General features: G+C 36.4%; 1 protein-coding gene across 6 annotated transcripts in view; it reads left to right on the forward strand.

Moving 5' to 3' along the window:
• The window catches only part of EFR3A (EFR3 homolog A), a 75,496-nt gene that overhangs the window by 42,995 nt on the left and 5,180 nt on the right, over positions 1-27,321 (forward strand). For all 6 annotated transcript variants that reach the window (XM_058801177.1, XM_058801132.1, XM_058801168.1 and 3 more), the window contains 13 exons: positions 3,211-3,289; positions 4,286-4,421; positions 5,598-5,762; positions 7,243-7,357; positions 9,159-9,210; positions 11,927-12,099; positions 12,590-12,665; positions 15,269-15,430; positions 16,623-16,754; positions 17,243-17,310; positions 18,519-18,646; positions 23,120-23,208; positions 26,520-26,568. In XM_058801177.1, coding sequence (XP_058657160.1) covers positions 3,211-3,289; positions 4,286-4,421; positions 5,598-5,762; positions 7,243-7,357; positions 9,159-9,210; positions 11,927-12,099; positions 12,590-12,665; positions 15,269-15,430; positions 16,623-16,754; positions 17,243-17,310; positions 18,519-18,646; positions 23,120-23,208; positions 26,520-26,568 — 1,424 coding nt within the window. The remainder of the gene's footprint in view (positions 1-3,210; positions 3,290-4,285; positions 4,422-5,597; positions 5,763-7,242; positions 7,358-9,158; positions 9,211-11,926; positions 12,100-12,589; positions 12,666-15,268; positions 15,431-16,622; positions 16,755-17,242; positions 17,311-18,518; positions 18,647-23,119; positions 23,209-26,519; positions 26,569-27,321) is intronic.

The following is a 27,321-nucleotide window of genomic DNA, read 5'->3' on the forward strand; positions in this document are numbered from 1 at the left end:
CAGTTACTCAGAATGTTATCTCCTCTATGAATAGAGAGTTTTGTAATCATCACTTCTGTGTTCCACTTTGAGGACAAATTGCCAAATGTGTCTTTTTACCAATAACTGCTGTAAAAGGTTTAGTATTTTTGAAGAACAAGAGATGCAGAAAATGCAATTTCAAGCTGTTTGTCCTAAGCAAAAAGGGTGTGCTATATCTAATGAGCTTCACTTTGTGAATGACAGAGCAGTTAGAGTGAAAGTTTGAGATAGAGAGTCTACTGCACTTTATTGGATTGAAAAACCTGACTTAGCTTCTGATTAGAAAACAGTTTCTTCTAACAATGTTCAGCTCTTTCACAGGTTTTAAAGAAACTCTGGCAATATACATAGGGCCTCATTACAGTGCTAACATGAAGGTGCAGGTTCAGTTCCCCACCTGAAGGCTTGCTTCATGTGAGATCAGGCAACATGCTGCCACTTCTTGGCAAAACTGAGAGAGCAGTGCTGCTTGCATCATGAGGCAGGGCTTATTTAGTGATTGAGGGGTTTAACTATGATGAAGATAGTAGAAATCTGAAGTCAGTCTCCTGGTATTGGTTTGGATTGACATTAATTCTCCTTGCCTTAGGCAGAAAATCTCCATGGTTATGTCTGCATGCAGTAGCTAGAAACTCTCATATAATAATTTGCAATAAAATCTTACAGATCAATCTCACTAATTGCTTAATGAAAGTAAAAAAATGTTACATTAATATTATTTGAAAAAAAGTTCTGTTGTGTCAATAGTCAGAAGCTGTTGAGACATAACTGGCATGGATTTGCAATGGTGAATAGATTAGACAGATTCAGAGAGATACAGAAATCTGGTGAAACTTTCCAAGTGCAACAACTGCATTTCCATTCTTGTCAGTTATCGCATCAGGTGTGCAGGGGTTTGGAAAATTAACAGACTGGTGTTCAATATTCTTTCAACAAACATGATGCATGAGCAGAGTATTTTATATATTCCCATACATGCATGACTCAGTTATGCTTTCTGATCCTCGGTACCAATTTATCATTATTACTTTAAGGATTACTTGCATGTGCGGCACTGAGAAAGAATTCAGGCATCATTAGTGGCTCTCTCCCCAGAAACTTGCATTATTGGTTCTGCTCTTCCTTTGAAATTGAGAGACCTAATTGTGCATTTTTGCTACATATGTGCAGCAGATCTCAATGGAAGGCAGTTTGGGATTTGTTAATCCAGCAAGAGAATCTTTTGCAATCTTCAGTAGATATTCTTTATTGAAAGAAGTGTAATTTGAAAAAAAGAATGAGTTAAGGTGTGACTTGATTTTAACTAAAGTAAATGTAGCATACTAAAAATACCCTTTACTGTCTCTTGCAAGAACAAAACTACATTGAATGCACTTATTATGGTCAGTAAAATACATCACCTACAGGAATCTAATCCTGCTGTCCTTAGGAGGAAAATTCCAGTATACAAAGGATGCTGCCCACTGAGCTGTTGCACAAAGCTTCAGCCAAGTCTGTCATCTTCTCCCTGCTGTCTTCCCAGCAGTTCATCTACCTGAAGTAGCTGATACTTGGCCTTTCTGGCAATATAAAACTGTATGTCTTGTTTAAAGAGGAATTTTTGTTTGTTTGTTTATTTGTGTGATATGGGATGCAGTTGACCATAATCTGCCTGAATGGATTTTTGGGGCAGATGAATAGGAACTGTCAAGGATAACAGAGAACACAATGCCCTGAAAGATTAAAGGATCAGTTCCAGTCAGGAGAAGATAGTGGAGAGTAGGATTTTCCATTCAATGACACCTGTGCACAAGAAAAGCAGCTACTCCCAATAGGTACTCAAGTTGGATATTTAGTAATGTAAATCTGCTCTTATTTTGGCAGGCAAATACTTTTAAAATTCCTGACATTCTTTCTTGTAGGGATTTCTGTTAAAGGTATGTGATGTGTCAAGATGGCAGAACTTTTTTTTAATTTCTGCAATAGAGTGCAAGATAATTTAGGGCATAGGAGATGCTTTGTGTCACCTGGTTTAATCAGCCTTGAAGGAGAGCTGTGTACAGGTGACTGGGCTGGGAGCAGCTGCCCAGTGAGGGAATTGAGATCTCCAGGTTGTAGGCAGAGTAAGTTACAGCATCCAGCCAGTCCTCCTGTGTTCACAGAGCTGGCTTCTTTCACCTCCAGAGCTTCTCAGTTTGTTGCTTCAAACAACTTTATGTTTCCTAAGTTCTTTGAGAAAAGGGAGAGCAGTGATGATTCTGTAGCTGAGATACCTGTTTAGGAACAGAAATTCATCTTCTTTTACAAAGTTTTTTTGTTGATTTGGCTGGCATATTTTGTGTTCACTGGCAAATTTGTTTCTGGGTTTGTTTTGATTTTTTTAAAACCTAAATCATACCTATTAAAATGCATGCAAAGTTACCTTTTCTTCAATCTTCTAGAATGAAAAAACACATTTATTTTTTAATGCTTTTTTAGGGACACAGATTGCTTTTTTGCAAAAATCTGTGTGCCCTATTCGTAGCTTTCAACACTTCTGCTTAAGCAGAATTTTTTGTATTTGCTTGAAACACTGATAAATTTTTTTTCATTTGTGGTTCCTCTTCCACTTATAGAGAATCTGATGCATTTTTGTTGGGATTTTGTTTTGATCCTTCTTGCAGTAAGTGTTGAAATGCTTCAGAGCGTAAAGGCATATACACACAAAGAGCAACTCTTTTTTTGTTTTCCATATATTTTATTTATGAAACCACCATGAAAACAAAAATATTTCTCAGAGTTTCTATTCTGGATGGAGCATTCAGCCCTAATTATTTTGCAGCTTGTAATTCAAAACAACTTCCTTATCGTCTGTGAAGTATAAATTTTCAAGGTGTTACAACCTTCAGCAAATTCCTTTAATGTAAAAAAGCATCTAATGTCCCAGCACTCTGTGGAAAGAGTGTATTCTTAACTGTATATGTTTGATGTATCTAGGTTCCTTAAATTTCCAGAACAGGAATCTCTTTTCAACCAAATGTTTTGTGATCATATCCTAAACCTACAAAACCAGTACTTTTCTGAAGTTCTAAATTTCTCATAAGTTATTGTATAGAAATTTTATGTTAGTAAATAATCCCTTTGAGGTGAATTTTGAGAAAATTCATAGGATACCATTTGTTATATCTGTACAGTATAATTTCTTCATTATGTCTTAATTTTTGCTTGCAGACATTTAGACCATCATAAACTGTGGGATCCTAATGAATTTGCTGTTTCCTGCTTTAAAATCATCATGTATTCTATACAGGTAGGATTTTATCTTGTTTTTTTTTTCCTTGTTTCAAGCACTGGAGAGAGGTTTCAATGCTCATCTCACTATGCTAATGGTAGACAGTAGATGAAGTCAAAGAATCCAAAAGATTCAAGGGAAGGTAGTGGGGTGGTCCTTCTCCAGAACAAGGAGCAGGGTGCTGGTGTGACATGGTGCTTGACAAAGAAATCTCTCAGGTTGGTTATTTTTCTATGCCAATACAGCTGTGCTGATTTTCCAGCCCAAAAGACCAAGTTCACATGCAACTGTTATTCTGAGGCTTTTTAATAGTGGACAGCCTGTATTGTGGCCTTAAGCTGAAGGAGGGAAGGTAGAGATTTTAATATTAGGAAGAAATTCTTTACCAGAAGAGTAGTGAGGTACTGCAACAGCTTGTACAGGGAAGCTGTGGCTGCCCCATCCCTGGAGGTGTTCAGGGCCAGGTTGGATGGGGCTTTGAGCAGCCCAGTCTAGTGGAAGCTGTCCCTGCCCATGGCAGGGGACTTGGAACAAGATGGTCTTGAAGATCTCTCACAACTCAAGCCATTCTATGGCTGTCATTGTCTGCTGTAAACCTCAAGGTATTATTCTTTAAGTGCATCAAACAGAGATGCCCAGAAGATAAAAGTGTAAAATTCCAGGTTTGTGGGAGAAAGCTGAGTTTTCTCACCATTTACATCAATAGTGCTGAATTCTTTGAACTGCAGTTAGCTGAGTGAGGGACAATTTCATGCTTCCTCTGTGCTTGCAGATGTTCCTGGATATTTTAAAGAACTCTTTTGTACACTGGGCTGGCTGAATGAACCCGTATTTCTTCATCTGACATGGCATATTTTTGAATCCATATTTAGTCATTAATTGATTGTACTTCTGATAAGTTTCTGAATGAAAATGTTGCAGAATGGGAACATGGTCATGACCATAGCTGAGTGATGTATGAGCTTATTCTTGTTAAAGTCACAGATGAAGATTTTCTGTCTGTTTTCTTAATAGGCACAATATTCCCATCATGTAATACAAGAAATCCTTGGACACCTTGATGTCCGCAAAAGGGATTCAGCACGAGTTCGTGCTGGCATTATTCAGGTTCTTCTGGAAGCAGTTGCAATAGCAGCTAAAGGATCAATAGGTAAGTTGTATTAAATTAAAGGCATCAAGTCAAAGGATAAATTTGTAGGATAGTGCTCATTTTCACTTTGATTTCAGAGTGATTGGAAACATTTTGAAAAGGTTTTGTGTATAATGTTTTTTTTCCTTTTTGCTGATAAATGCTTGAAATCTTACTTAAGTTTGCAATTACTCCAAGCATATACACTTGGTTATTTGACTCTTATATAATCCTTTGCATCGAAAAAATGATTGAAAAAATTGTGAAAGGCAGATATTCCTGTGTGGAAAGAAATCATAAAGTCTGAGAGAACCATGTGTCACTACAAAATGTCAAGAGCACTGTTGCTTTGTGATACAGCTGTGACCTGAATATTGCAGAAGTAGAATGATCTTTGAGAAATGTTTCCTTATTGAGTGTGAAGAAGCTGAAATAAGGTGAAATAATGTAATTTAAAATTAAGATAGTTCCTTGAAATAAGAGTAGTTATCAAGAGGTGCATGCTCTAGTGCTCTTTTCATGAAGTTCTTTGGTGTCCAGCTGAAATATTGTTTTGCTTCATTAGCTTGAGCCTGAATGTGTCCTTCCTCTTGCGTTCACAGACTTGTGAAATCTTTTACCATATGATGAAAAGAGCTCATTATTTGCTCCAATGTATAGAACTGGATTTTAGTAGCAGGTTTTGAAATAACTGAAGTTCAGGGGCAAGTACCTGCAGTTAAATCCATTCCTGGTGCTTAATTCCAGCAACCACTTCTGTTTTGTATCTGAAACTTGCATGGTGAGTTGTCTCTGGGCTGTTTGCACTCCCCTTTCCCACAGGACAGGGACAATGTAGAAAGAAAGTGAGAAGTTTCATGGAGCAAGATCAGGACAGTTAGATGGGTGGAGCAAAAGCTGCATGCACAAGGAAAATCAGGTTACCTCCATCCTGACCAGACCAGTAGTGAATCATAATGGATTATACTACATACCTAACTGTATTTCCTGATTCCAGGTTAATTTCTAAAGTATCAAAGTGTAGGCACACCTCAAAAGTTTTTCTCTAGTCGTGATGCCTCAAACACTATAATTCACTTTGTTCTCTTCATTATCCTACTCTCATTACTTGTGAAAATGGATTGAAAAGCCCAGTTTTAATTTTTTTCAGACATCTCCCCCTTGACAAGTGCAATCAGTGTTATTTGTTGTTTCCAGGCCCAACTGTTCTGGAGGTTTTCAATACCTTGTTGAAGCACCTGCGCATCAGCGTTGACTTTGAGCTGAGTGACCGGCGCAATTCCTGTGAAAGCTCCACTTTGAGCATCAGCTCCAAGGAGAGTGATGAGAGGATTGTCCAGAATGCAATTATTCAAACAATTGGTGAGTTATACAATTGGCACAGGCTCACTTAAAATTTCTCCCCTTTTCCTCTTCCCCAATGAGATGATATTGGACCAACTTGAATCATGAAGCAATACTACTACACTATTACCAAATGTGGTTTCTCTGATTGTATTTGCCTCTCATTCTCAGGCTTGCTTTATGTGTTTGATTTCTGAAAGGTTTTTCTTTTAAATGCTAACTGAACACGTAGCCAAGAAGGTTATGAAAATTAAAAATGCTGGTGGACTTAAAATTAATTTTAATTATATTATTATGTGGCCCTTGAAATGTAGAAATCTCTACGTTTGGTGCAGAACTACTATTAGTCCTTCTATGAAAATCACTGCAAAAAGTTGTATACAGTAATAATACATTTTTTCATAGGTAGTGCTTTGAAATTGATAGAAATGAATGTTAAACATAGTAGCAACAATGACACCTAATGGCCAGTTGTGCTACCACGACTTAACTGAAGTACTTTAATGCACAGCAGTTGAAATTATTTTCTCAGCAATGTCTCCCTGTTTCTCAGATTTTCCCTTGTGACAGTGATGTTGTATATTGGGGTGCTTTTTTGATATGCAATCCTATTCTTAAAGAACACGGGAGATTAGCTTAAATGTTTGTACCTTTGCTTGCCTTGAAGAGCACTAACAAGTATATAGTAGATTATTTCTCACCATTTCAGTAACGTTCCCAAGTTAAAATGTTCAACTCCCATCAAAAAAAAATCCCACAAACCAACCTTTTGTGAAGCTTCTTTCTACTGAAATTAATGGTATACTATTTCATAGTAATAAAATAGACTATCTGGAGTTGGAAGGATCATTGAGTCCAACTCTCTGCTCCTCCCAGGACTGCTTCAGCTAAACCATGTGCCTGGGAGCATTGTCCAGGTACTGCTTGACCTCTGTCAGGCTTGGTGCTGTGACCACTTCTCTGGGAAGCCTGATCTAGTGGCCAACCTTCCTTTTAGTGAAGAACCTTTTCCTAATGTCCCATCTGAACTTCCCCTGATGCAATTCCATCCCATTTCCTCATGTCCTGTCACAGGTCACCAGAGAGAAATCAGCATCTCCTGTTGATTTAGTCCTAAAATACTTGTAGGTCTCTGGGACTTCTGTCCCCTCACTTGTAATATTTATTCTCCAATAAACAGACAATACTATGTGCCATGAGAAACACAATTCTTCACTAGGTACAAGTTAATAGACTCCAGATATTTAATTTTTAAATTGTATATTTAGAGGAGGATAAAATTAGGTTTTAGTATTCAAAGATGAAAGTATCATGAAAAAGACTCACTAAAATCATTCAGTAAAAATAAATATTAGATTATGCCTTAAAACAAGTCATATGTTTATTCTTCATCTATTTTGACCTGTTAATATATTCCTTGTATTTTAAAGGCTTTTCTTATAAAGAGAAGAGCCCTATATCTCTTTTTCTTCTGCAATTTCTTTCTGTTTTTATTTAGGATTTTTTGGAAGCAATCTTCCAGATTACCAGAGATCAGAGATTATGATGTTCATTATGAGCAAAGTACCAGTATTGGGAGCAACTTCACAATCACTGGATCCCAGTAACCTTGGGTTTGTATATCCTGTATTTTTCAATTTCAAATTAAAAATCTAGATTTTAGAATCCTGATGAATTAAGAAGTGAAAAACATTAAGAAAAGCGAAATGCAAATTCTCACTCCTTAGGGGCTGTACGAAATACTATGCAGAACCAAGACAAGCTCAGTGTCAACAATATTAAATCAACCTACAGACATTTTACTGATAAAAATTACCTGATTGGAAGGTCATTTATTTTTCACTAAAATACTCTTTATCTCTGCATTAGTACAATTTTTTCTGAAATTATGAACTTTATGGTTGTTAATGCTGTAATTTTTATATGTGGGTTTTGAACATGAGAGGAATTCAGTTATAAATTGCATAATTTACAAACTGTTTTTAATGTTTGTTCTTTTATTTAAATTCTGTACAAGCTGACTTCAGATTAAGAAATAACTGCAGAAACTCCAGTGAGTTTTGGATTTTTCCTGTGTATTCAGAAATAGGAAAAAGCTGTAAGTGGACAGACTTAATAAACCCACAATTTACAAGTCACCCTATACTGGATACTCTTCCTTGTAACAGGAATAATTTTGTTTAAAAGACTTCATTTCCTCAGTGTGGGGAAGTCACTGAAAAGGCTGCAGCTGTTCTTTCCAGATGTGCACAGACACTTTGCACCCCATAAGTGATCCCCTCATAGATTAAGTAGGAAGTCATTGTCATTCTCCAGCTTCTTAGAGCTTTTCATAAAATATCCCTGCAGCATGGGATGCTATTCCATGGAAGATGTAAGTCTGTGCCAAGCAGTTGTCACTCATTGTGGAAGTATTTGAAGCACCAATCCATATGAAATTCTCTACTTGGATTAACAATTGAGGGTAGTGGTTGTTTTTTTTATAACTATATAATTTTCCATTTATGAGATTCTGTGTAAACATGTGTATGAGCAGTGTGTTACTATGATGTGCATATGTCACTCTGAGATTGCTGATAAAGTCTGGCATTACTTAGAATTTTGATTTCTGCTGCCCAAGACATTTGATTGATACAGACAGCCAGGATTGTACCCGTTAAGGTAGAAGCTTCCACTGTTATGTAATGACCAACTTTTGTGAAGAGGGTTGGTCTTCTTTTACACTATTTAATGGGGAAAATGGCTTGAACTTTTTTTACTTTCCTGAAAGAATCTCTGTGAATGGAACAATTTATTCCAAGCGCACTTCGATCTCCTAAGACCTTGCAAGAATAGTGACTATGTACCTTCAGCTATTTGGCTACTTTTAGTACCTGCAGGAGGGAAATGAAAACAGATGAAGAACAGGTCAAGTAGTGTTTCATGCACCTTCCTGTGATATGAAAGCTGAGGAATCTTTCAGTTTTTCTTACTGATTTTGCCAATAACTTTTTTTCCAGTCTCAAAGTTTTGGGGTCTGGCCTAAAGAAGAAATGTCCACATTTCTTAAGACTCCAGAAGAAATTTTCAGTGCTGATGCTTGTGAAAGTAACAAACTATCAAGCTTGTAGTGGTCAAACATTTTAGAGATTTCTGAGTAAAACAAAAAGATTTATACCTCCTTCACAAATACAATTTCATTTTTTCTTCAACTGAATGTGCTCCTTTTTTTCAGCCTTCCTATAAATGTGTCTTTCAAAAACATTTAATTATTGCAGCTCAGTTGGAGATACTTTCCTTTATCTATGATCATTCAGCATCCCTTCCAAGACTGCTGTATTCACTTGTCAAAAATGGGAATAATGTCTAGAGTAGAATAATATTTCAAAGATATGCAAGAAAACCTAATTTGCAAATTTTTTTTTCCAATTGCAGAGATTTGGGAACCAGGAGGATTCAAATCATGTTATTGAGATCTTTACTTATGGTAAGCCTTTTGTGATCAGTATACTATGTTATAAACACACAGTGTTTCACTTTATGTATATACTTACATATAAAAGTACAGTATAACAACACTGGACTATGAAAATAAACATACATTCATATTGCACAGACCTGTAATTCTATTGTGTAATATTGTGAAAGCATTTTTCCAACTTACATTCCAAACAGCACAAGAAATACACCTCCATCTCTTAGAGCACTTCAGTGAATGTCAGTTGTAATTGGATCTGCAGATCCAAAAGAACATCCTAGAGTAGGTTGAGTTCTGCCAGCAGTACTGGCAACATCAAAGTGAAATCACTTTCATCTCTGAGTCTGGAAAAGTGGTAATTAGTAATATGGCCAATGTTTTTAAAACCATAGGAATGGATACCTCAGACACAGTTGTTCTTTCCTTCCTAATGTTTCCGAAATTTCTTGTAAGGTTTGATTGAATTTTTTATCACAAATACATTTTTCAGCTGTAAATCTTCAAAGAGTATTTCTGGAAATAGACCCAGATGGTAAAAATCAAAAAGAGGCTAGTAAAGGAGGCTCCTGCCAGTAGAATCCTGGCCTGTTTTGTTGCGGAAGCTCAAAACTGTTTAGTGACTCAAATAGGGCAATGATTTCACAAACTAAAGCAGAAGAATGTCCTCTTGGAAAATGAGTTTCTATCCCTGCTTTGGCATGAAACTCGTGTATGGTGTTAGACAAAATCTGAAATCTTAGACTCTGGTTTGCAAAAGAGCTGGGCATTCGGAGTTGCAATTTAAGGATAGAAAACTTCTTAGCAAGGACCTCAGGTGGTCATTTTGCACATTGTCTTCATTAAACATAGGCTCGGGTATGTCTAAACTGTTCCTGACAATATTCATCTCACCAGTATTAAAATTGCATTAAAACAGGTAAGAATCATGATTTTGGATGCTACAAAGCCTGTAAGTGTGCCTTAAGGGAGTCAGAGTGTACATGTGGAAGGGATTTAACATTTTGGACCCTGAATTTTGGTTTGCATCTCTTTTAGAATATGAAAGTAAAATCCCATCATGGCACAGAGGTGTGAAAGTCACTGTTCTGATGCTTAGTAAATTAATAATTGATAAATATTTTGGAAAAAACCCAGTATTATACGTCATGTATTCTATACAAAAGAAAGTATTTCATAACATAATTAGCCTGTTGTCAGGTATACACAGGCAGACAAGTTAATGCTATATAGGCAGTTGAAATCTGGCACTTCATTAAAAGTGTGCACTTAGTTTTGCAGCCTTGCTGCTTGTGATATCAGTCATTTTCCATGTTCAGAATGATTGATCAGATACCTTCTTGTCCCCTGGTGCTCCTGTCAGCCACATCCCCTGGGAAGCCTCAGCTAAGCTGGGGCACTGTGCTCACTCAGGTTTAACCCAGAGCACCAGGGAGCACCCAGGCACTCACTCACCCAGCCCCAGAGGCCTGGGGAGAGAACCAGAACAGCACCAGTGAGAGAAGTGGGTTGAGATGAAGACAGTTTAGTAAGTAAAAAAAGGAAACCAAGAAAAACAAAACTAAGAAACAAGAAAAAGAAGTAATGATAAAATAAAACAAAATCCCAACTGCTCACCACAAACCAACTGATAGCCAGCCAGTCCCTGAGCAGTGGCAGCCCTCACAAATTGCCTCCTGTTCTGCTGCTGAACATGACACATTTTAATATGGAATATTCCTCTGGAGGTGTGTGAGCCCTGCTCAGCAGTAGCCAAATCATCTGTGTTACCAGCACTGCTTTGGTCACAAATCCAGAACACAGTATCCCATGTGCTGCTGTCAAGAAAATGACGTCTCGCCCCCAAAACCAGTAAAACACAGCTCTCATATAAGAACTTTAAGGGTATGGAATGCATATAAATTATTATGTAAGCCTTGGATGAAAATTGCTTATTGTAATTAAATTTGGAATAATTTTGCTCCCCTCATCCTCAACAGGTTATATGTACTTTGTAAAATATTTTGAGATTGTAATATTCTGGTAACCTCCATTTTAAGGAATGGTAAATTTTAAATACCTCTGGCTACTGTAGATGTTCAGCTAATTAAAATTTGAATTAGTAGTTAGTTAGAAGTTTATTTTTCTTTATGTACCTGCAGAATTTGCTTTAGTTAAAAGTAACTGAATGAGACATGTGTAGGATAGTAGTAATTTTCAAAATAGCACTATGGCACCAGTTTTCTAAGAAAGTGATATTTGTTTACTTCATGTTTTTCAATAAAATAGTATCCATAAATTACTGAGGTGTACATATAGGCCCTGGTTTCTCATTTTTTATTTCACCTGAGCTTACTCTACCATATGCGAACAGCTCATAACCTGAAATGGAAAAATCTCTATTGTCATTATTGACTGGAATTCCTATCATCTTCAATTTATGCCCTGCAGCTTTTCATAGGCCATATAAAAAAACCAAATCATAAATCATACCTTTATTTTTTGATTCAGAGTGTGTTTTTAAAGAAAGGATACTGAAAAATCCTTTTAGCCTGAGTGACTTAATTTGAAAATGTATGCTGACATCCTTCCAAATTCATACTGAGGTCAGGAATTTTCAAAATTAATACAATACTTCAATTTGAATCTACCTTGTGGATGCCAAAGCAATCCCACTAAGAAGTGACAGCTGTGATTAATTCTTACAATGCAGTAATGCCACATGAATTTTATTTCAAACAATGCACAGGTGACTTCAGGATACAAAGCCACAACAATCAGTAATGCCCTTCCTGCCCCCTTTCTGGACCCATTGCTGTCTCCGTCACTCATGGAGGACTCGGAGCTGAGGCAGCTGGTGCTGGAAATCCTGCACAACCTCATCGACCGGCACGACAACAGAGCCAAGCTCAGAGGGATCAGGTACTGCTCTTCATTTATGGCCTGCTGAAATTCCAGTGCTTCACTTGAATGACAACTGCTGTTGATTTTTAAATGTTTTTGCTAAAATGAATTATTAATGTACTGTTTTGGTAAATGCACGGTGCTCAGTGTCATTTATTCATGGCAAGAGTTTTACAGGTAAGCCTCAGAGCACAGTAACTTAAAGAACCATTACAAATATCATAGTTCTATCACAAATTCTATCATGTAGAAGACAGAATTTAATATTTATTTTTATTTTATGTAGATAAAAAAATACATGATTATCATGATTATTCTCTTTATATATATGATTATTCTCTTTCTGGTTCTCCATCTTCAACTGAAATTTGAATATTCTTGTTAAGCATGGATATAATTAAAATGGGAATTGGGTCAAGATCTGTTTGAATAGTTCCTGTATTCCACATTCTCCTAATTTCCAACTTTATTTTTTTGTTCTGAAACAACACATCTCTTTCATTTGTAGAATAATACCAGATGTTTCTGATCTAAAGATAAAACGAGACAAGATTTCAAGGCAAGATGTGAGCTTCATGAAAAAGGTAATAGAATGAAACATCACTTTTCTATCTAGAAATAAGTAAGTGAACCAGTGCTTTTGCTTTTCTTCTACAGCTGTGGTTTTGCAACAAGGCACAAAGATCAGTTTCAAATTATTCTAATCAAGTTACAGTGATTTCAGTGTTGAGGTTCTCTAGATACTTGAAAGATGATTCCATGCAATAAAATTTTAATTTATGTCTTCAGTTAAAATCTTTATATGCATGAAATTAGAACAGCATATGTCAAAACCATGATTCTGAAAAGATCTCCCCAGTGTTAGATCCCTGCACAGCATTTAATTTTTGCTCTGTAGCATTTTTTCACTAGTTTGGCTTTTATTTTGCTGTATTTTTAGACAATTTTGTATTTAGAAATCTTTTTATAGCTGTGGTACAGAGACTTGTGTCTTATGTTTTAGGTAAAGATGTCAAAGAAAGTTAACTGTGCACAAAACAGTGATCTTCTTAAAAGATTATTTTCACAAGACTTTGTACCAGGTGACTTCTCAGTATATTTGTCTCTAAATAAAACCAGGGTTATTTTAGATGATACTAAGTGGAGTGAAATGGCTTACAATAGATACCTTGGGTATTATGTGGGAAAGATGCATAAAGTTGTTACTGTGCTCTGTCATTCCTGACTGGTTTATCTGTGTAGGTGTGTAAACAAACAAAAAAATAATACTGAAGTAGGCCAAAATACTGCGTGTAATAGTATGCAAACTAGAGTTGTACAGCATCTAAGTAACTTTGCAAGATAAATGTTCTTGCTATAAGTTAGTCCAGTTAATATTCTTCCAGTGTGTGTTCAACTGGAATAATACAAATATAAAAAATACTCCAACATTGGCAATTATTAGTAATGTGTCTTTTAAAAAGTGAATTAAATTTTAATTCATTAATTTATTATCTATGATTTAAAGCAATTTGGATTAGATGTATTTTGCTAGATGAAAGTTGTAGCTGTCAAACTAAATATTTGAGTTGTTAATATTGATCTGAACAAAAGGGCAGAAGAGGAAAAGAGATTCTTCACAGGTCAAGAAAAGAGCATACAACCTTCTAAAAAATATGTTAACCCTGAGCAATGAAGTCAGTCAATGATTATCTGTGTGATACTGTTACTCACCTGGTGTAGGTGTGCATGTTAGCAGCCTGCTCCACCCAGATGCTCTGCATAATCAAAGGACAGGGATGAGGCATTTCCAGAAGTTCATAAATATCTGGACGGCCATTTGGGCTTGTTTGATGCTGCATGGGGATCCTGAGGCAATTTGGTGTCACATCCAGGTGGAATGGAACCAAACACAGGCACATAACTCTTGGTCTCAGACCAGTTGCTCAGTTTATATTTATCCTTTCTTTGAAGGGAAATACTTAACTTCTTGCATTTTCCAGTCATCTAGAAAGATACATATTGATAAAATTCACATAATCATTTATTTTCCTATTAGAATGCAATTCTTTATCAGTGGGATAAAAAAATTAATTACTTTTATTTTCCAAATATACTGGGTCTTTAAACAGCTAACCTTTATTTTGTAGTAGCTTCTGTGCTTTGCTGATAGCTGTGTTCCCCTCTTTTCTAAATCCAATGTGGATTTGAGCAACTCTGATTTTAGAGATAATGAAAAGACCAACAATTCCATCATTATTTCTCAAGTAAATATGTCCTGTTTGAAAAAGAGAGGTTGAAAATAATTTTTCTTCCTCCTTCTAGAGCTGAATTAATACATCTAGAGTTAGTATTTAGGTCTTGAAAATTATTTGTGTCAGCAGATACAGACTTGTGTCCCCCTCCAGTTTAAGAATTCTGGGGTGGTACTGAGCTCTCTGTTCCATACAGCACCTGCTGCTTATCCTGTGTTTCTTGTGTTTGCATTTTTCTTTTGTGTTAAGGTAATAGTTTATTTACTGAAATTTGGTTAGGCACAGTATCATGAGAAGAAAATCACTTTTGAAGTGGAGAGTCTTTCATTAAATGACCTGTATTCTTCACTAGAGCTGCAGCTTCCCTACACATGGCAGTAGATGAGCCCTGCTCACCTTCTGAAACAACTTCTAGCAGAATTTTTTCTTGGTTTGCTGTTTGAGGGGAGCTGCTTAATGAACAAATTTGATGTCTTCACAAGGATAGCACTTGGAGCTCATCAGTTCTTGAAAATGAGTTCTTGAAATGTCCCAAATGTTCTTGAAGAATATTTCAAGATTGCTTTTTGGTTTCTCCTTTTCATAAATGGGCATTTTTTTTCCTAATATTTCAACAGGAAATTAATTCTAACAGCTGATACTGTGCAGTAGTCATGCAATTCTCTGTATCATCTTCTCTATCTGTACATTTGTGCATAAAATAGAACAGTGTTTATAAAGAAGCTGTTATTAGAAACTTGAAGTCTACTTGATTAAGTAGACTTGTGCTTGCTTATCTATGTGTACATCATGTATTTTATCCTTTTTTTTTGTTTTTTTAATTCTCAGTTGATCTAACATCAAAGTTGGCCCTGTTTGGAGTACATAGATGGACCCGAAGACCTTCAAATACCCTTTCTAACCTAAATTACTGTATTATTTAATACTCATTTTCCCTTTTTTGTCTTTCATAGCATGGTCAGCAGTTGTACAGACACATCTACCTAGGCTGCAAAGAAGAAGACAATGTCCAGAAGAACTTTGAACTCCTGTTTACATCTCTAGCTCTTACCACAATAGAACTGGCCAATGAAGAAGTGGTGATTGACCTCATTAGAGTAGCAATTGCCTTGCAGGTATGGGTCTGTGTTGGGTTCATTGACTGACAATTCAGTGTGTAATTGGAGATGTGAAGAACTGGGGGGTTTTGTGTATTGATCTTCAAATTTGAAATCCCATAATTTGGTCTGGACTTGATTGGTCACTAAGGAAGTGCACTTTGTATGTACCACTTACTGATGGGGAAACTTCATCTAATCAGTTTTGTAACAAACTTCCACAGCATGTGCTGTTCAGGAAAAACAGCAGATGTGACATTTTTTTGAAACATTTAATAGAATCACTGATACTCATTAGCAGATTGACAAGGTGTTCTCTCAACCTATGATCTTGTGTTCTGTATAAAATGTATGGACTGTCTGCGCTTCTGTATAATTAATTGATTGGTTGGGAATAGTTACTAAACCACGCTATGAAATCTTACCTTAGAGTAATATTCTGTTAGTGTTTTAGGCTTTATTCCTTAACATTTCCTTAATAGGTTCAAATATTAACCCATGCTTGCATACAGTCCTCAGGAAAACTGGGTAACATATTATCTGTGTTGAAATCAAAAATAAAGTACTGCTAACATGTGCCCTGGGAATTTGATGAAATCAAGCCCTGTATGTGCAGTATATTCTGTCATTAACCTTATTCCTAAATGTACAGCTGTATTATAAAATATCTGAAATGTAGTTTGCATCCTTAATTTTAAAATATGTAATTGAACCAAATCCTTACTTGGTGGAAATGACATTAGGAGTTTTACTAGAGCAAAAATAATGCAATCTGAATAAACACAGAAGTGCCAATATGCATTAATTAATTCCTTCTATTGTGCTGTATCTGTGATTCACACTGGTGATCTTTATTATCAAACTGCTGTTTGTAATTTTCCTGAGAAAATATTATGATCAACAGGTGGTAAGGACAAGAGACTACCAGTCACTAACCTGTACTTCCTGTCTGAGAAACAGAATTTTGAGTTGAGTAAATTTATTTTTCTTCATAATGGTTGAATCTTTTAAGCTCTCTAACTTCAGATCAATATATTCCTATTTCACAAGTGAGCTGAAAGACTAGAATTTTAAGATGAGAGATACCAAATGTTAAGTAATATCAGATAAACATCATATGTCAGATAGTGTTACCAATGATAATTTGACTTCCATGTATTCAGGACAGCCTGCTAACTTTGTAAACATGATGCTACCCCTTCTATTTCAGGACATTGCCATCATCAATGAGGATAATCTGCCAATGTTTAATCGTTGTGGTGTCATGGCATTGGTTGCAGCATATCTAAACTTCCTGAGTCAGATGATTGCAGTGCCTGCCTTCTGTCAGCATGTCAGCAAGGTAAGACATGGTTAAATACTGCAGGTAATTTAGAACAATATACAGTCTGCTGTAAAATCAGTAAATAACTTGTGTCAGGTGCTGGCTTGTTGTGTTGATCTCTCCTGTTTGTGTCCACTGACATTGTTCTTGATCTTCAGTCTCTCGTGGCATTTCTTGCTGACTCTTAAGATAATAAATAAAATAATCTTATCTCAAAATACAGCATTTTATTTTGCTTATGGTGCCATATATAAAGGGCCAAATCTCTATCTGGTATAATGCTTGATGGCCCCACTGTCATTGCTAAAATAGTATTGACATGCATAAGACCATGAGAATCAGATTTTTAGTCTAAAAGGTGAGAGCCACAGTCTCTTTCCCTGGTTAAAAGAAATCCCAGATGTCTCATTTGTGTTGTGGTTGATATTAGTGAAGGTTAGGTGTTGAAGAAAACAGCTATGGAAACTATTCCATTTGTACTATTTGACATGGGGGGTTTTTTTCAGGTCATTGAAACCAGAAGTGTGGAAGCAGCTTATTTTCTACCAGAAACAATTTTCAAAGACAAATCCAAGTAAGTAGACACAAAATGGGAATTAGTGGACAGTGAAGCCCCTATTTTGCTATTAAAAATCATACATCATTGAGAAATATTCCATATGTGAAAACAATCAGAGGTTTTATAGTGTTCTGGACAGCCAGAAGAATCCCAACATTAAAAGCATGTACACTTAGAGGGGAAAAAAAGGGGCTTCAGACTTTTTTATAGTAGTCAGAGGCATTTATACACAATAGGATCCTCAGTGTGCTAACACAGCAAAATAAATTTTCACTGAATCACAGAATGGGTGAAGCTGAAAGGGATCTCAAGGTCATCTGTTCCAAGCCCCATGCTTAACAGGGTCACCTGGAGCAGACTGTGCAGGATCACACCCAGATGCTTTGGAATATCTCCAGGGATGGAGACTCCACAGCCTCTCTGGGTAACCTGTGCCAGTGCTTGGTCACCCTCACCTTCACACAAAAAAGTGTTTCCTGATGTTCAGACAGAACCTCCTGTGTCAGTTTGTGCCCATTGCCTCTGGTTCTGTCACAGAGCAGCACTGAGAGGTGCCTAGTTCTGAGGCCTTTCCACCCTCCCTCCCTTAAGGGAGCTGTTACACACTGATGAGATCCACCTTATTCTCTCCATGCTGAACTGGCCCAGCTCTCTCTCTCTTCACTGGAGTGATGCTCCAGCCCCATAATCCACCTTAGTGACCCTGTGGAGCCCTGTGATGGGCTCCCTACGTGTCCTGGCTAGCCCAGCTCCTGACTCAGCACTCCAGGTGTGGCCTTACCACAGCTCAACAAAGGGCAAAGATCTCCTCCCTCCACCTCCTGATGCAGCCCAGGATACCCTCAATCTTTTTTGCCACAAGGGCACACTGCTGGCAAATGACAAATATTAGAGTTAATTAATTACTATTAATATTAGTGTTGCTGTGCAGGTTTGGCATTTTTTAAAATTTAACAGAGATCATATTCTCTCAAGATGTAGCAGAATAGGTGAAGAACATATTTCAGATAAACAAGAAGTGTTAAAGTAATCTAAAATACTGCAGAGGTTTTCAACGGACTAATTTTAGGTGTGTATTCATTCCTAAAAAACTGACCAAGCTTTATTTCCATCAAATCATTATCATTGACCCTTCTTGGTTGCTTACAGACATTAGAAAAATATTTTACTTAACCAACAAATATCTATTGGTAGACAATAACTTCAAATATATGTTTTGACAGTCTTCCAAAATCCTTAGAGAAGGATGAAACAGATCTCTTTTTCCTGACCAACAAGATTGCAGAATCATTAGGAGGCAGTGGATACAATGTGGAAAGACTGTCAGTTCCATATGTGCCCCAGGTAACAGGTAAGTGGTGATTTGTAGCAGCACCACTTAGTACCAGTTTTTAAGAATGTTTTCCTAATGTGTTGTGTGCCAATGAAATGTAATGTGACTGGTAGGCAACAAAACCTAATCAGATCATTTTGTCTTCTCAAGGTGTTTTTTTTTCTCATGAGCTACTGTATTATTGCTAAGAAATTTCGAAGATTTTTTTTCGTTAAGGAATGGAAGTGAGGCAGAAGGTCCTAGAACACATTTTGACTCTTTTTAATGAAGTCTCTGCTTCAAAAGAATACCTGTACTGACTTATCTAGAAAATGAGAAAGAATATACAAGTCAGCTTGCTTTATCCTTTTCATGTAAACATTGGATGAAAGATACTCCATCCTTTTGCCACACTGTTTTGTGCTGATTTATTTGCCTTAGTTAAACTGTCAATGAGCAGATATTAATTTAAGCAAGAATGAGATATTTTCCTCCATCAGATACTTATACAAGTTTAATGTCAGGTAGCAGTGGAAATGAGGTGTTGCCTGAGGAAGGTTTGTGGGAGTTGGTGTGGCACAGGCTGAGTGAATAATGTGAGAAGGACTAGCTAGTATGTGATATTTGTGTGGTTTTCACTTTTAATATATTTTCAACAGCCAATTGAGCAAATTACTTAAAAAAAAAATTGATTGAAAAATTTGTTCTTAACCATGACTAGGGGATACCCCAGCCCAAAGCATGGTCTTTTTAAAGTACCTAGCAGTAAAATGTGATTTCTGTATTCTCTAGCTCACACATAGAAAGAACCAAAGTACATACAGATAGTGCCAGACGTGTTCTCTTGCAGTCTGATTCAGAGACATTGCTGCCTGCTCTTGAATCTCTCTTTTGGATAGTTACTGTGGGAGGAATTGGGCTCTCCAGACAGCAGATGTGGTTTTGTCCCAAAAATGCAAGCAGGCACATTAGTGATATGTTCCAGCACAGCCACAGTGTCTGTTTTCTGTTGCTGGCTGTCTACTGAGAAAGAAAATGTTCCTATGCTTATTTCTTCTGGCACCTAAAACCAGTTAACATTATATTTTAGTATTGGCAGAAGAGGTGGGCAGCAAGTGAGGAAATGTTACAGGCTTTGAGTGAATGAGAATGGAGTGAGGAAGATAGCCTGGTTTGAAATTTATGTTAAGCCTCTTCTAGAAGCTCAGATATATTTGTACCCAAATGACCTCAGTAAGATTTTCTTGTACACTTTGCTAAAAATGCGTTCCCACACAGGAAGAGACGCAAGTTCTGACATCAACATTAATTGAGTTTAGCTGCAAGTGTGATTAGCTGCCTCTGCAGGTGATGAGAAATTGCCATATTTAATCCTTAGTAAATGTGAATAAGATGGGTTCAGGGATTTTGTCATTTTTTATAAAGAGCAGCAACCAAAACTTTTTTCTTGACTGTTGCCATAGACAGTTAAGTTCATCAATCTGTGATCCTGTGGAATATTGAGCTTCCCAAGCTTTTCATTTAACTGAATCAGGACCAAGCGAATATTTTGTAATTCCTAAGCTTTTCTTTTTTTACAGCAATGAAATGTTACATTTCTGCTATTAAAATTAGCTAGAATGTAGTATTTCAAAAGAGATCATTAATCTTAATAAAGAAACAATCCCTTTTTTTGTATATTCCTGTGAAACCTAGGGTTGAACCAAAATGCCAGTAAATATTTCATCCTAATTATTTCTATTTCCAAATATCAGTGTTACGATGCCTAACAATGCCTTATAGAACATAATTTTCTCATCTTGTCTTTGTTTCATGTCTTGATACTTCTTAACAACTAGAAACACATTCGTATTTGCAAATTTTTATACCTGTTTCTCTTTCTTACTTGAGGGAGAAAACTAATTTAAAAGTCTTCAGTCATTTTTTGTCTACATATACTTACATATATATATATATATATATATTTAATTTGACTCTATTTCCATCAGGCAAAAAACCTCATAAATGCAAACACAAGTCAAAAGGTAAAAATGAGCTGTAGGTCAGCCTGCTCTCCTGCCCTGTGGTGTGTCCCTATAGGATGTGCAGTCAAAAATGCTTTAGAAGGCCTAAAGAGCTTTAGGCCAGAAATTGTGTTGTACTTGGTGGATTTAGTGTTTCCTTATGTCTTTTTTGTTTCTCCCCTTGACATGCCTGTAGCAATGTTAGCTGCTGTGGGGTTTGCTGTTGTGTTTGCTCATGATTTTGTACTCTACCAAAAAGTAGTTTCCTGTTTTGTTTTCCTGAGCAGGTACTAGAATCATAGGTATCATTTTTGTGATGGTACTAATTAGCTCTTTGAGTGACATTACAAAAACCTGTAGAAAGTTGGAAGAAGCTCTCAATTGTTCAAAGAATGATGATTCATCTTAATCACTGGCCATTCAAGATAATGACTGCACAAAGAACAGAGTCCCTCACCCAGGAAAAGAGGCACCTTAAAGATCATCTTGTTCCAAGCCCCTGCCATGGGCAGGGGACACCTTCACTATCCCAGATTGTTCAAAGCTTCATTAAACCTGGCCTTGGACACTGCCAGGGATGGGGCAGCCACAGCTTCTCTGGGCAGCCTGTGCCAGTGCCTCAGCACCCTCATGGGAAAGAATTTCTTCCTAATATCTAATCTAAATCTACCCTCTTTCAGTTTAAAGCCATTGTCCCTTATCAAAAGTGGTGGAGCCCACCTTGGTCAGTGAGGTGACACACAGAGCTGCTCCCATTGCCCAGGCAATGGAGCCAGGGCTTCTGGGACAGCCTTGGCAGGGGCTGGGCCAGTGGGTGTTGGGGCTCCATCACTGTCCTTGAGCCCCTGGGCTCCTTCATGTGTGTGGATGAACACTGTATTTTATAAGAGAAAAAAAAATGGTAATTGTCACAATTTTTTACCCACTTAATATGTTGAAATTAGAGATAAATGGGCATATTTGATATGCAAGTTTAGTGAGACATCCATTACAAAAATGAATTCTGTCCAAAGTAGTCCCTAAAATGTATCTCCTGGTGTTTGTGTGTCAGTTCTAGAGAGAGCAGCAAGATGGCAGCAGAGATGTGGTTTTGTTGGGTGTTTTCTCTTGCAGGCTGAGGTGCTTTCCTTAGATTTGGAGTGTATTGGGTCATGTACCAGTGAGCCATCAGGGATTAAAAATTCAGTAAATCCTTCAGAATGCCATTTCAAATGCTCAGGGTGTCTGAGAACCTGGCAAATATTAGTAGAATTTAGGTGTTTTTCACTAATCTTGTTCTTTCACTGCCTCTTGATCTTAAAATGACATTTCATTTATGTGACTTCTGAAAGTTATTTCTTGGTTTTTAAAAGCTGAGCATGTTCAGCTCTGCTGGAATGAATTCTGTTTGTTCATGCTCAATATTTGCACTGCAAAAGCACTTTGCTTGGCTAGAAGTGGTTTAAACAAAGGTTGCAGAAGAACCAGCATAAATTGCCTTGTCATGGGGGTGTTTTGCAGTTCTTCTCTTTTTTTAGTATGAAGTGCCTGTAGCTGCTTCTAACTGTGCAGTGCAAGTCATCAGATAATGATAGCAAGGTCCAAACGGCTTGATCCTTGCTAAAATCTAAAATGTGACATTGCAATTCATGATTTTGTAAATGACACACACAGAAGTCAGGCCACTCAAGTGTCTGTTTGTCAGAGGATCTTTGTGACAAGTCTTAAAATGTATTTTTACTGTTCATGAGAATCTTTTGTTAATATATTAAATGTCAAAAATGAGAAAACACTAGTGGTGCAATGTCCTAGGACTGCAGTCACAGAAGGAGATTCCATCATGATGGATCATTTGATCATAATCTCCTTATGCATTAATTAAATTGTTTTGCTTCTTTTAGTATCAGCACAGTTGGTCTTACTCTGACAACTTTTTAGACCAGCTGGACCTGCTAAAATATTTGTAGGAAGTGAGAAATGGAGAGAATTTTTTTCACCCAGTAGATTTTTAGACTTGCTGAATATGGTACTTGTAGCAACAAGAATAAGGAAGGATTGTTGTTCATTTCCATTCATAAATCTTTGTTTCTTCTGTCAATGAATCATATTCCATAAGCCCTTTTCTGTTTCAGAATACCTTAAAATTAAGACATTAATATTTCAATTTCACAATAAAAAAAAAAAGGTCAGGCTTTTGTAAAGGATTTTACAGCTGTGTATCATCATGTGCTCTGTTATTATTATGCATTTGAATAAGACATCAGTTTTTTAAATTCTGGACTTTCAAGGGAAAGTTGAAAAGACCTATAATGAGAGGAGGGAGGGACTATGAAAAGGTTAATTTTCTTCATATTTAGTAATTTAGAGCAGTAACTCTAAATGTATCATTTTTCACAGTTCAAATGATAAAATAGATGATCTTGGGTTAAACAGGCATATGGAAATAAATCTGCATCTGATGGGTAGAAATTTGACTGAACATGTTTTAAGAGTGTTATGCAAAAAGTGAGATAATTTCTTCTTATGCTAGATGAGGACAGACTCTCCAGGAGGAAGAGTATTGTGGACACAGTGTCTCTTCAGGTGGATATTCTGTCTGGCTGTGGCATAGAGGATAAGGTATGAAAATCACAGATTATTTCAAAGCAGCATCCTCAGTGCAGGGAAGGGGAATGTAATTGAAGTATTCCCAAGAAGTCAAATATCTGATTATTCTAGCAATGTTAAATATTTTGGGGGATTTGTTTTTTTAAGTTGTGAATTTGCAGAAATGTGTTGTCAAAGACACTCTCATTGTATAAATAAATAAAAAATAAACATGAAAATAAAAATCTTATTGTTTAAAAAGTTCAAGTATTTGTCACTACAGTTTTTACAGATTATGGTGTAGCAATACGTTTATTTACATGCTGAACAACTGGCATTTTATGAGTAGATATTCTAAAATATTTTCTTTGCCTTTTGTTGGATACAATAAATTTCAGCATCTGTACCCCTGTATCATTTGAAGTATTTGAGAGACTTGTTCAGCAGCCTGGGGCTGTGAGATACAAGCCTAGAGAAACAGAAGCCTGGTGGAGACCTGCAGTCTCTGAGTGGGACAGGTGAGGACTGGGCAGGCTGTGTGCACCAGTGTCACTGTTCCTCTCCAGAGGAGTTTGACATGCAGCACAGGAAGGATAAAGTAGCAACAAAAACTTCATATGTAGGTTACAGGACCTGATATTAATTATCCCTTAGGAAGACCATATTATAATTAAAATTGTCCCACATCGTTTGACACTTCATTTGAAATATTTCTTAAAATAAATTTCTACTTCTACTGGATATTTTTCAAGGTTCTGCTGATTTTTATTAAGTAGATATCTACTGCAATGGAGATGAGCTGTTGAAATGGAGGTGTTTGTACCTCAGATGAGGTACAGATGGTTCCTACTTTAGACATCTTCAAGCACAACCTGCCTGGAGACACAAAGCAAAATGTGTGGACTGAATCAACCTGAGTGTTAGTTAAAAATTCAGTATTAAGCTATAGCAAAGGAGCAAGCTTTACTTTAGACAGAAGTGATATGTTTTGCATTATTATTGTTATTATTACTGTTATTACTATTATTATTCCTTTCTGCTTTGTGCTCAGTATACCTCAGATGATCTTTTGTGTTCACTTCTTGCTTTTGTGCTTTAGCAAGGATACAGATAAAAGTAGAAAGAATAAAAAGGTGTTTGAAAAATGAGACAATCAGATCTTAACTTTTTGAAGCTAGTAAATGCTCCTCACAGGACTGAGGCTATTTGACATAAGTATTCTTTTTTAAAATCACTCATTAAATGTGTTTATGTGCGATTGAACAACTCCCTTGTAAGTAGAATTAAATGAAAGAAGTTTCCATTTCAGATTTCAAGTTAGGCTGATGTTATGTCAAGCACTGATACATAGACAATTTTGAAGTGGATGTAGTGGTTGTAGATAAAATCTTTTTATGGATTCTCAGCTTAATGTGATCTTAATGTAGTCCAGTGTCTTAGATAGTGAATTCCTTTTTATCTCTTAAAAATGTGAATTTTATTAATCAGGAACACAGGAAGCAAAGTATTCCTCCTTTACTTGCTTTATGAGCTTTGTTTACAAGGCAGTGGATAAAACAGACTTTTCCAGTTAGCTGACTGCACCTTCATATCTGTATATGAAATCTGGTTTTCTTGCTGTGTAGATTAGTCAGTATAGCAATCCATAACCATTAGCAGAACTCAATTGAAAAAAAAAAAAACCAAGTATAAATCTTTATGATTGAGAGGATTACCTACTTCATTAATGGAAGTTTTAGGACATAATGATGTATGATATCATTTCTGCACTGAGATAGAAGACTTTTTATCCATAAAGTAGCTGTTACTGTATACAATGCAAATGCAGTTCTTCTGTCAGGAGACTCAAAGTTTTTTTGTGGTGCCCAGTTTGTTAGTGAATCTTGTTCAGGAAGGTGAGTTATTCCATAGTTATCTCTATTCATAAGGTGAAAGCACTTGTAAATGCAGGTTGTGCTTCTGCAGTATTAATTAACCAAGTATAATTCTGGGTAATATCAGCAACTAATGTGGAGGTTAACTAGCACTATGAAAGGCAGCCATAAACAGCTAACATTTACCAAATGTGAGTTGTATAAAAGATGATTTCAGAACCTGAATACTCTGGATCTATAGCCATATCCACAAATATTTGACAAAAAATTATTTATTAATTTTTATTTATTTAGTGGTAGAGAATACATGCTTATTAATTAAAACCTGTTAGAAAAATACAATTTACAGCTGCAGCTCATGAAATAACTCATGTAAAAAGGAAACAGCTACTTCGTTTTCCCTTAACAGCAGTTCAAGCCAATAAATTAAAAAATTGAAAGAACTATAATCTTCCTAATGGAATAAATGAACTTTTTGCTGCCTTACCCCTTATCTTAAATCATAATTGACCATTCTAAAGAGTTAGTGTTTATCAGGAAGAATAAAATTGCTGCCTGTTCTCATGTTGGAAGGATTGAAGTGGGGAAATTCAAGCCAAGAAACCATGTTATGTTCAGGTGAAGACTCTTCTGCCATCTAAACATTCTCCCCTAATGCCAAGAGGGTGGCTTCACTATAAATATATTTACTGGTATAGAAACTAGGTCTATAACAAATTGAAACACTTCAGTAGTTTTGCATCCTCAAGCAATTCCTGGTGAAGTGCATCTGCAGCAGCAAATGGATATTCCTGTCTGTAGATGAACAGATTCTCAGTGCATCAGACATAGCTCATTATGAAGAGCCCTTTAACTCCAGTGTTTATGGTGTAAGCACCAAATGATTTGCATCCATCGTGGTACCAAGTTGGCCTAAAGCAGGAACCATTCTCCACTCTGCACTCCACTGTCAGCTCCCATTTTACATGACATTCTGGTAGCTGAGTTGGGCCAATTGAATCTGCTTTCCTAGAGGAACCCCTTTGGGGGTTCTCTCCCAAATTTGCCCTGAGCCAAGACAACACTCAGCGAGCCTCAGGAAGCAGTTGATGTTATTGGGAACAGCTGCCTAAGAACCAGTACTGAGATTTTACAGTATAGAAACACTACAGTTTATTCCTGACCTAAAGGACTCCTCTGCCTAAATCCAAATCCATTTATAAAGGATGTTGCCATAGAGCATCTTGAGTACAATTTGGAAAGTTTTCCATGATCTCAATTGATAAAAATCTCCTCACTAACTGCAGGGGCCTAAAAATGTGAATTAGTGATCTGTTGCCTGTCACAGAAAGTCCAAATGAAGTTATTGGAGACTTGTAAGGCAGTAAAGTTCTGGCTGTTTTTGCCTTCTGTGTTTTATTATATTCCTCATTTTTTAGAAGCTTATATGTTATATGTGATGATTAAGGAGTTTTGTTTCTATGTGTTTAGGTTGATAATACTGAAGAAATCACCTTTGAAGCTTTGAAGAAAGCCATTGGTAAGATTTCTTACATTTGTGTTTGTGCAGCATAGTTCACATTTACTATGGAATTGCTGAAGAAAAGGGAGAGGCTAGAATAACATAAAATATTACTTTTTTTTTTCTTTTCAGCTAATAAATTTATTAAGAACCCCAGTTACTTATTTCTGAATCTCTGAAATGATACCTTGATAATGTTAGTGAATTCATTTTCTGAAGTTAATGGGGCTGAATGAAAAGCATCTGGAAATGTCTGTCATCTATTACATTTGCAGTACAAAGCTATAAATGTGAGATATTCAAGTTACATTGAGTGATTACTTATGAGGTAACTTAAGTATTTTTTTTGTATTAATATTTTTGGGTCTTCAATGCATTCAAAAACTAGGTTGTAAATAACACATTGTGGATTTTAAAGTACTAAGATTTTTTAAAAGAATATTTTTCTGACAAGTGACATGGCTGTGTGAACACAGAATTATCCAAATTCCTTATTTCATGTTACTATAAGTAATTGCTAATTAATACTTTTCGTCTACCAAAATCCTGTTTAAAATCTGGATTAAACATTGATGTTAAGAACAGTAAACACATTCTGAACAGTAAGAAAAGTCTGGCCACCTGTCAGCATGATACTGGGAGATTCTTGTTTCCTCTTGAATCTGAACCTGTGTGCAGTGAGTGAGAAGTGCAGGCAATAAAGCAAAAGAGAGCCTGGATGTTACTTTTAATTAAAGACTTAGTAAGAAAGGGGAAAAATTTTGGTCCTCA

Source organism: Ammospiza caudacuta, chromosome 1 (assembly GCF_027887145.1).
Source record: "Ammospiza caudacuta isolate bAmmCau1 chromosome 1, bAmmCau1.pri, whole genome shotgun sequence".
Lineage (NCBI taxonomy): Eukaryota > Metazoa > Chordata > Aves > Passeriformes > Passerellidae > Ammospiza > Ammospiza caudacuta.